Below are 10,956 nucleotides of genomic sequence, written 5' to 3' on the forward strand. Positions count from 1 at the left end.
CACGAACACCTGTTGCACAGAGGTTTGTTTTTTTTACTAGTATGAGCAGGTATATTATTTGTGCTTTTCTTACATAGAAGAGCCGAAGGTATGTCTCATTTTTTTGTAAAGTGATGCTTTTGGTTATTGTGTTTTCTTGTCGTTTTGTTATGTGTGTCAATGTACTGTAGATATTTTTGAAAAAGTTAGACGTGTCACGTAGACCGGTGTAACACGAGACAATTACTCCCACGAGATTTTTACTCCGGAGTAAACATTTCGTACGAAAAAGTTACTCCCTTTACGAAAAAAGCACTCCCCCATTACACGAGAAAATTACTCCCCAAGACAGGTGAGTTCCGAGTAAACATTTCGTACAAAAATGTTACTCCCCTGACGAATAAATAACGAATAAATTACTTCACCCTAACACAAGCAATTTAATTTCCCATGCCAGGTGTACGAAATTTTTACTCCCTTGTCCCCTGTTAGTCTTGGTGGTGGAAGGGGTGGAAGGAGGGTAGCGCGACATTCGTGTGCGCGAGATCACTTATTGGCATTATCCCTTCTCCCGCATCCCATTTTTGCGTACGAAATTTTTACTGGAAGTAAAAAAAATGGGGAGTAAAACTTTCGTGGAGGGAGTCATTTTTTCTTGCCTTAGGGAGTTCTTTTCTCGTACGAAAAGTGTACTCGGAGTAAGAATTTCGTACAAAATATTTACTCCGTAGTAAATTTTTCGTGGAGTAAAAATTTCGTGTTACACCGGTATTGTACGTGTAGCCATATACAATTCTTAGAGTTGACGGAAGTGGAAAAGACCACTTACCAAACATTTGCATGTTGTTGTAGTTGTTGTAACTGTAGTTGTTGATGTTGTCGTCGTCGTCGTTATCGTCGTTGTTGTTATTGTTGTTGTTCTTGTTGTTGATGAGGATGGTTGTTAAGCACCCGATATACGAGAATAATGCGCTTAGTAAGGCCGCTGCTACTGATGATGGGGATCATTAATACAAACTTTCATTTCGGTAAAACAGAGATAAAGGGAGATACATGTAGAAGGAGAAGAGAGAGCGAAAAGAGAACACACACACACACACACACACACACACACACACACACACACACACACACACACACACACACACACACACACACACACACACACACACGACAACACTGACAAACACACACACACACACACACGCGCGCGCAAGCACGCACGCACGCACAGAGAAAGAGAAAGAGAGGGAATGAGACAGAGACAGAGTGACAGACACAGAGACAGACACAGAGACAGACACTGAGACAGAGACAAACAGAAACAGAAAACGACAGACAGACAAAGAGACTATTTGTGTGTGTGTGTGTTTAAGTGTGTGTGTGTTTGAGTGTGTGTGCGTGCGTGCGTGCGTGTATGTGTGTGTGTGTGTGTGTGTGGGCGTGCGTGCGTGCGTTCGTGCGTGCGTGCGCGTCTTCAATCACTTTCCTTTTGACAAGCGTGTTATACTCTATCATCTCTATACCACAGTCAATACACACACAATAGCCAGTTCCTGTGACAGTCAGGGCAAGTGTCGATCACAAAATCTGTCCTTCACCGCTTTGCAGGACAAAACGGCAAGCAGTGTCGAAGCGGATTAACGACAGGTGTGCCGTGTGTGCTTGTTATCATATCATATTCAGGTTCCTGGAGTGTATTTTATTCGACACATTTGTCGAATTTGCCTTAACAGTGCCAGGATTTGTTCCTCCGAAGTTCTAGGCATTCCTTGGCTTCGCCGTAGAAACACTGTGTGTTTCTGAGCGTTTTTCTCGCTGAAAAGTATAGAATTGACCGACAGCACGCATTGGTAAGGTAAGACATGACTGATTGTTATTCTGTTATAAAGTATGTTGGCATTGTATATGTTACAGTAAATTCATCAAACCAGTAAATTTGTAAATTTACTGAAATTTTCAGTAAATTTGTAAATTTCCTGGGTGTCAAACTCAGTAAATTTGTAAATTTCCTGAATTTTTCAGTAAATTGGAAAATTTACGGAGTGAATTTACAAATTGACTGGTTTGATGAATTTACTGTAACATATACATGGTTCGTGATAAATGTAGAGCATCAACTATCCCACCTTCCTGCCCAAAGAAACAATACTCCAGTAGAAGCCACATTTAGGTATTTATATTGATTAAATAAAGTTTCAAAAATGTTGCTTTTGAATTGAGGTCTTGGTTATTCTCCAGAGCTTGCATGGTATCATTTTGTGGCATGCGTTCTCAGTCCTTTAAATGTGACCCTCCACCACAGAATGAGTCGCATGTCACCTTTGCATGATTTTCATATTTTTTACATTTTTCTAAAGAGTTTGTTATGCTCTATCCAGTGGTGAAAACCGTTTTAGAAAAGAGCAAAAACTGTTTGAGTTATAAGCCTGTGACTAAGCTGACCCTCACACTGTTACCAGACACTCCCCGGACTTATATTAAGCCTAGCGCAGAACCGCGAGAGGTGACATGCGACTCATTTCGTGGTGGAGGGTCACAAATGATTCTACGGTGTATCAAAGAGCAACGAGAATGTATTCTCTTTACTTATCTCATTAATGCTCCAATTAGATTTGTTTGCTTGTTTGTTTGTTTGCTTAACGCCCAGCCGACCACTAAGGGCCATATCAGGGCGGTGCTGCTTTGACATATAACGTGCGCCACACACAAGACAGAAATCACAGGCTTCATGTCTCACCCAGTCACATTATTCTGACACCGGACCAACCAGTCCGAGCACTAACCCCATAATGCCAGACGCCAGGCGGAGCAGCCACTAGATTGCCAATTTTAAAGTCTTAGGTTTGACCCGGCCGGGGTTCGAACCCACGACCTCCCGATCCCGGGGCGGACGCCTTACCACTAGGTCAACCGTGCCGGTCTCCAATTAGATTATAATACAGACATTCAACAAATACATAGTATCCATTTTTGTTCTCATTTTATGTAAATGTTTGTATTTAAATTCATGTCACGTACTCTGGTTTCCATGTTACGCGAGTGGTGTATTTTGAAATGCATGTATAATGTACATAGCGTTGTCAATCAAAGTGTGCAAGTATGTCTAATTCTTTCCCTGCAGACCAGAGATATATGTGGAACCATGGTTTTTAAAAAAAATTAATTAAATAAGTTCTTATGGTTAAAATGTCTCTGTTAAATTAATATCACCCGCGTAACATGGTTTCCACTGGTTGTTTCCACTGGTACACAGCTCTGGAGAATAATCCTTCTCACAAGTAGATAAAATACTACAAGTAGATAACATTGTTCATTGGCTCTATCGACGCCCGTTTTAACCAATTGCTTCCCTTTATATGATAAACCGTCCATAGATCGTCGTTCTCCCGAACTAACTCCTTAGTATGTCATCGAGAATAGATGATTTTGGGATATCCTTCCATGCGCCTTTCGGCGATTGGTCAATGCATTTCGTATCAATAATGTCGGTCTCGCTTGAAATTATCGCTACTTGATACTGCTTTCCATACTTATACGAAGTGACCGGGAGCGTAGGGTCAGTTACTGAACTAGCCCCAAACAGTGAGATAAGGAGAACAGTATACGAACGGAGAGACTCGGAAACTCGAGTCACTGAGTCGTCGCCACGCTCGAGAACTCAAGTGTAATATTTGAAGTAAAAATCTCCTTCGACTACAGTGCGACAAAATAGCTCAGTCGGTAGAGTGCCCGATTGACGGTGCGCTAGTCTTTACTTTTGTGGTCCCGGGTTCGATTCGCTTCGACGGCATTTTTTTTCTGAACTCGTAATTTTTGTATTTTATTCATTTGTTTCATTCCAAACGGTCTATATTCTTGTATGTTTTTCGTTTTTATTTATCCCAAAGATTTGGAGTCGTGTATTGAAAATCGAATATAGTGCATGAGTGCCATTGAACAGCTTTCCCACAATCCCGTATTCTATTTTTAGTAATGGATATTCCCAATGAAAGGTCAAAGGGCACATGTATCATCGCGTGTCGACTGCTGGTAATAGTACTTAGCTGCTTCTATTCTGATAGGCTTCTGCCTATCTCCAAGTGTGACAAGCGGACGAGAAGGAGAAGAAGAAGAAGACCAACTCATGAGCAGAAACATCACAGTCTTGATGAGGTGTGGGCGAGCCTCTGTCAGGTTCTGTCTGGGCTTCGTATTGGGTCTGGCCCTGGCCTCTCTCCTGGCGGCCGTCATCATGGTCAGTGGCTCACGCCGCTACCTGGTCAACAGGGAGGTCAACAGGATGGTCATTGAACCAGGTGAGTGCAGTCATAGCATAGAACAAGGTTAGGGCATGCGGTACGGGTTACAGTTATGGTCAGGGTTGGCCCTGGCCTCTCTCCTGGCGGCCGGCATCATGGTCAGTGGGTCACGCCGCTACCTGGTCAACAGGATGGTCATTGAACCAGGTGAGTGCAGTCATAGCATAGAACAGGGTTAGGGCATGCGGTCCAGGTTACAGCTATGGTCGGGGTTGGCCCTGGCCTCTCTCCTGGCGGCCGTCATCATGGTCAGAGGGTCACGCCGCTACCTGGTCAACAGGTAGGTCAACAGGATGGCCATTGAACAAGGTGAGTGCAGTCGGTACAAGGTACAGTAATGGTCACACCCACTCACTCTCTCTCTCTCTCTCTCTCTCTCTCTCTCTCTCTCTCTCTCTCTCTCTCTCTCTCTCTATCTCTCTCACTCACTCACTCTCTCTCTCTCTCTCTCACTCACTCACTCACTCTCTCTCTCTCTCTTTCTCTCTCTCTCTCTCTCTCTCTCTCTCTCTCTCTCTCTCTCTCTCTCTCTGTATGTGTGTATGTATGTACATACATGTGTGTGTGTGTGTGTGTGTGTGTGTGTGTGTGTGTGTGTGTGTCTGTGTCTGTGTCTGTGTCCGTGTCTGTGTCTGTGTGTACCTATGTGTGCCTGTATGTGTTTGTGTGTGTAGATTGTGGTTTTACTGTCGGTCAGTATGTATGTTTCTGTGAACAGATGGCAAGTACCAAACATCCGAACCGTGGTTAGAGAAGTCAGTGTTGGACAGAGAACTACAGGACATCAGGGATCCTCTGCGTGATTTGGAAAACATTGACGGCCACTTTTATCATGGTTTGTGTGTTAAACAGATACGACACCTACGATAACCTGAAATGATTTAACACATCACACCCATTACGGTTAGCGTGTTAATTAGATACGTCACCTGCGATAACCTGAAATGCCTTAGCACAGGGCACATCACACCTATCACGGTTAGTGTGTTAAACAACAGATACAACACCTACGATAACCTGAAATGCCTCAGCACATCACACCCATCACGGTTAGTGTGTTAAACAAAAGATACAACACATACGATAACCTGAAATGACTCGATCAACACATCACACCCATCACGGTTAATGTCGTGTCTTTGTTAATATCATTTGACAACATTAACTGACACGCCCAAAGCGGTTAGTGCTAACAACACCAAGTTTTCGAACCAAATCCTGTGCCTGACTGTCAGTCTGATTGTCTGTCTGCCTGTCTGTGTGTCTGTCTGTTTGTCTGTCTGTGTATATGTCTGTGTGACTGTCTGTGTGTCTGTCTGCCTGTGTGTCTGTCTGTGTATATGTCTGTGTGACTGTCTGATTGTCTGTCTGCCTGTCTGTGTGTCTGTCTGTTTGTCTGTCTGTGTATATGTCTGTGTGACTGTCTGTGTGTCTGTCTGCCTGTGTGTCTGTCTATGTGTCTGTCTTTCTATCTCTGTCGATTCTGTCTGTCGGTCTGTCTGCCTGCCTGCATGTCTGTCTATCTGTCTGTCTGTCTGTCTGTCTTTCTCTCTGTGTGATGTTTCTCTCGGTCAGTCTCTGTCTCACTCTGTCTCTGTGATCTCTCACTCTAAATGTACGTCATGCAATATGCGTCATCTTTTCGGCACTTGCCACTGACATTGTTGGCTGGCAGAGACTAGTTACGCCTGTGTCAATCCAGATCGTCAGCACGTGTTTAATGTGTAGTCTTCAACAAGAATTGAAAATCAGTCATTTAATGTAAAATGAGTTTCGAACATCTCGGGCACAGTTTATTTTTGTTTTCATCCTAGACCTTAAATTGATTGAACTACCATTTTGGAAATACTTTCTGTGCAGATGACGACACAGAAGTACAGCGATTGGCCAAAGAAGTGCGCGTACTTATCTGGGTCATGACGTCACCAAAGACCCTGCAGTCAAGGGCGAAAGAAGTTCGTGACACGTGGGGCACGCGAGCCAATCAGATTCTTTTCTTCAGCTCCAAGAGTGACCCGGATTTTCCCACCATTGGCTTGGACGTGCCTGAAGGGAGGCAACACTTATTGGAAAAGACCAATCGCGCCTTTCGTTACATCTATGATAACCACATGGATGATGCCGATTGGTTCATGAAGGTATCTAAGTAGATGCATAAAGGTTATGTCAGCCTTAGGTCTCTGATACACTTTTCTCTCTGATCCTATGCACCATATGTCTATGTCTCTGTCTATGTCTCTGTCTCAATCTGTGTCTCTGTCTTTGTGTCTGTCTCAGTCTTTGTGTCTGTCTCAGTCTTTGTGTCTGCATGCCTCTCTGTGTGTCTGTATTTCTCTCTCTCTCTCTCTCTCTCTCTCTCTCTCTCTCTCTCTCTCTCTCTCTCTCTCTCTCTCTCTCTCTCTCTCTCTGTGTCTCTGTTGCGATCCAAACTCTATCTTTATTTTTTCAAAATCAGAGTGGAAGTCTACTTTCTCTGAAGTCCCATATCTAAATCTTAATGACAACAGACACGAAACGAATTCGCTGCGTTTGCCATGGTCATAGATTGCTAGTCTCTGACATAAAGTAATCAAGTGAGAACTATTTTTGTCATTGTTCAGCAAAGATTCTGTTTACACGGAGAGCATTTTCTCTTGAAAAATCTCTGTAAATAATGCACAAAATATTGAGAGACAGTTTTTTTGTGTTTTTTTCATTTAAGTGTTCATATTTCCATCAGAACAAAACAAATAGTTAAAGAACGATAATGTTGATTTTCTTTCTGCCCATTCACCTCGACAACAATCCCTTAAATTTAAGCTAAACACCAAAACGGATAATCTAATAATCTAATGTATCGACGTTGCGAGTAACACACACACACACACAAAAAGAAGAAAAAAAAGTAATTTTCCCTTGATTTGACAGGTGGATGACGATACCTACGTCATCATGGAAAACTTACGCTACTTCCTGTCAGGGGAGAACACTTCCGAGCCCTTGTTTTTTGGCCACCATTTTCACAGTCCGTATCGACGCCTGACCCGTTTGAAAAACTTACCACTCCACTACCACAGCGGTGGTGCTGGCTACGTCATCAGCAAGGAGGCATTGCGGAGATTTGGAGAGAAAGGTCGAAAGTTCAATGTTTTGTTAACCGTTCACTGGTATTTGTTTTGGTATTGGGGGCTGAGGAATTAGCTCAGTTGGTAGCGGCACTGGCTTCAAAACCAGTTGTCGCTATCGGCCTAGGTTCGATCCCCACGTTCGGCGAAGAATTTATTTCCCAGAATCAACTTTGCGCAGACTCTCCTTTGTGTCCGAACACCCCCGTGTGCACGCATGCGCACGATAAAGAACCCAAGTTTACAGCGAAAGTCTCTACACGCATGCAAGCCAAAAAAGACGAAAAGAGTTGAGAGAAAGCAACCCGAATTGCCGTGATGGTAACCTCAAAAGTCTGAAATTGTCTTTAGGCCCCCCCCCAAAAAAATAGGTCTGTTTACGGTAACATAGGCCAAAAAAATAGGGTCGGTAGGTCGGGATTATTTTTTTATTTTTTTTCCAAAAAAACATATTTTTACGTTATTTTGCCAAAAAAACAAGATTTTTTTTTTTTCCCAAATGCCAAAAAAAAGTCTAGGGTCGCGCGAAAAAACTAGGGTCGGTCGGGTTACCGTAAACAGACCTATTTTTTTTTTGGCCTTATCTTATCATTTATTGTGTTGTCGTTTCTTTTATATGCGGCTATAGGTAGGACGTCAGCCGGCCTTGTTTATCTCACATAAACTCCAAACTAACTATCCCCCCTTCCCTTATAATGCTGCTGGTCAAACCTTGGACCCTGTATTATGAAACAGGTGGTTGAAAATACAAATATCTGACCTGACAAATAAGCAAATAAAGAAAACTCTCTACAGCTTTCTCCTTCTCTTCTCCCTATACCTGCTGATCATCATAGTGTTTTTAATCGTAACCCAAGTTCGAAGCTAAAGTCTCAGGACCTGGTAACATGCATGTGCGCATGTGGAAAAACAGTTGGCAAATATGTGACCCTCCACCACGAAATGAGTCGCATGTCACCTTTGCATGATTTTCATATTTTTACATTTTCCTAAAGAGTGTGTTATGCTCTATCCAGTGGTGAAAACCGTTTTAGAAAAGAGCGAAAACTGTTTGAGTTATAAGCCTGTGACTAAGGTGACCCTCACACTGTTACCAGACACTCCCCGGATTTATATTAAGCCTAGCGCAGAACCGCGCGAGGTGACATGCGACTCATTTCGTGGTGGAGGGTCACATATTATATGGTAGCGCCGTACTGTGTGGTTTTTCGCTTTTCTCAGAAAGAAAGGAGCCCGAATGTCCACAAGGATAACCTCAAATAACTACATTATATCTTATCCTAATTCTTAATTATGACAGCTGTCGCTCCATCCCTCACCCCAACCCCACCCCCAAACCCACCTTTGTTTCCATCCATTTCCTAAAACACACGTTTTTTCCGAGTTTTGTGCACACCTTTGTAACATCTTGTCGACGACAGAAAACTGTAAATTAGATAGCTTAATCTCTTTTTGTTGGATATTATATGGTTTTTGGCTCACGTAAGTGTAGCCTATGCGATGCTAACTTTTGTCTGTCTGTGCGTGGGTGCGTATGTATGTATGTATGTATGTATGTATGTATGTATGTATGTATGTATGTATGTATGTATGTATGTATGTCTGTGGTAGAAACTTTAACATTTGACTGAACACCGAAATACTAATTTTACTTGGTTATTATTCAAGCAACAGCTTCAAAGTATTGAAGCAATGATCAACATTTCGTCGGCACGTATGTAGTTATAGTGTGTATCCAAAGAAAACGGGTGGTGGGGGGTTTTAAGGTGGTAAGGACAGCTGACTGGTTTGTGTCGTGTGTGGTATGTAGACCAGGTCAGGGGTCAAGGTTAGGTCAGATCGCGTGAAGGATTGTGGTATAGATACAGTTATCACCGAGCTGCAGTTCGCCGATTCGGAGAAGACGACTCATGATTTCACATTGTTCGGTTTCGTAGCTCCAGAAAAATAGATAAAGAAGATACCAAAGGAAATTCCTGCAGGTTAATCTGCACAGCGTGTTTCCAGTGTCTGCGCGAGGAAGCGCTGTCGAAAGCGCAGTGTCGATCTGGCCATCTGGCAGTCGTGTCCCCGTAAGTAGGCTACAGACAGACAGATCTAGATCTAGTGTCTCGCACTCTTGCACCGTATCACCTATGCTTACTGTGTGTGTGTATGTATGACGGAGTGATTGAGTTTGTGTTACTGTTTGTCGATTTCTTACGTGAGCCTTGAAGGCTTCGCCTCTTGTTTTTATAGTCTCTTCATCTGATGTTGCTATCCGAGACCGATGCAAGTTTGTTTCCTTTCGCTGTTCACGTTGTAAGCTCCATGCTTAAAACAATTTACATTCAGGTCTATCACTGTAAACTCCCTTCTTGTCTCGCGCTTACCATAATTATAGGAGTTGCGCCATGGAACTATCCTTAGGCAAACAAAAAAAAATTGTCTGTTTCTGGTCACCCGACCGACCCTAAATTTCGGCGCCGACCCTAAACTTTTTTTTTCAAACTCAAAATTTTTTGTTGTTGTTGTTGTAAAGGACAGGGTGAGAAAATGAACAACAAAAACGTGTGAAAACGAAAGTCCGCTGACGATTTGTAAATGTGTTGAGTGTCTTGTCTCTATGTATAGTGAATCCAGTCTCTTTGCGCGATTTTTAAAGTTAGTTTTATTGGTCTACATTTGGGGTAAAAAAAATAATAAAAAAAAATAAATAAAAAATTCCTACCTACTGACCCTATTTTTTTTAGCCATGTTACCAGAAACAGACAATTTTTTTTGTGTGCCTTATAGTGGTTATTTCATCCTCTACCAGGGTGGGACGAAAGTGTGTGTCGCCAGTCGCTGGGGGCCGAGGATGTCGGGTTCGGGGAGTGCATGATCAACCTGGGGGTTCGAATCTCCGACTCCACAGATGCTCTGGGCCGCAGCCGCTTCCACTGCTTCCGTCCCCTTTCCTTCACGTCGGGCATCTTCCCTGGCTGGTACCGCCTCTTCGATGCGAATGGCGCCAGGAAGGTGAGTGCAGTGAAACTGCGGTGTGAGCGTTCAAGGCATACTCCTTTGTGTGACAACTGTTCTGGTCTTTTACGTGCCACGGCGGTGACAAGGGGCTTGGACATGGATACCGTCTATCCCCCCGAAAGCGGCGCATGGCTGCCTGAATGGCGGGGTAAAAACGGTCATACACATAAAAACACACTCGTGGAAAAATATGAGTGAACGTGGAAGTTTCAGCTCATGAACGACGACGAAGAAGAAGAAGAAGAAGAAGAAGAAGAAGAAGAAGAGGAAGAAGAAGAAGAAGAAGAAGAAGAAGAAGAAGAAGAAGAAGAAGAAGAAGAAGGATACATGTTGTTGTTTTTCTTCTCTAGATATTTGTACTTCGTCAAATTGTTGGCGAAGTATTCAGCCTGGAGTTTAATTATGTTGGCAGAAGTATGGCTGACGTACAGGTCTAGAAGAAGAAGGATACCGTCTAACATATAGTTGACCTGTGTCCATATCGGTCTGGATTGACGGGCGCTGTGGCGGGGTGGTAAGACGTCGGCCTCTTAATCGGAAGGTCGAGGGTTCGAATCCCGGTCGCG

The 10,956-nt window shown here is 43.2% G+C and overlaps 1 protein-coding gene across 1 annotated transcript in view; it reads left to right on the forward strand.

The window, feature by feature from the left end:
* LOC138950693 (glycoprotein-N-acetylgalactosamine 3-beta-galactosyltransferase 1-like) overlaps nucleotides 1-10,956 on the forward strand; it is an 18,687-nt gene continuing 7,731 nt past the window's right edge. Inside the window, exons 1-6 of the mRNA XM_070322409.1 lie at nucleotides 1-22; nucleotides 4,044-4,277; nucleotides 4,999-5,115; nucleotides 6,141-6,418; nucleotides 7,188-7,392; nucleotides 10,182-10,384. Coding sequence (XP_070178510.1) covers nucleotides 4,106-4,277; nucleotides 4,999-5,115; nucleotides 6,141-6,418; nucleotides 7,188-7,392; nucleotides 10,182-10,384 — 975 coding nt within the window. The 5' untranslated portion in view covers nucleotides 1-22; nucleotides 4,044-4,105. The remainder of the gene's footprint in view (nucleotides 23-4,043; nucleotides 4,278-4,998; nucleotides 5,116-6,140; nucleotides 6,419-7,187; nucleotides 7,393-10,181; nucleotides 10,385-10,956) is intronic.

The sequence above is a fragment of the Littorina saxatilis genome, linkage group LG16, assembly GCF_037325665.1.
Source record: "Littorina saxatilis isolate snail1 linkage group LG16, US_GU_Lsax_2.0, whole genome shotgun sequence".
Lineage (NCBI taxonomy): Eukaryota > Metazoa > Mollusca > Gastropoda > Littorinimorpha > Littorinidae > Littorina > Littorina saxatilis.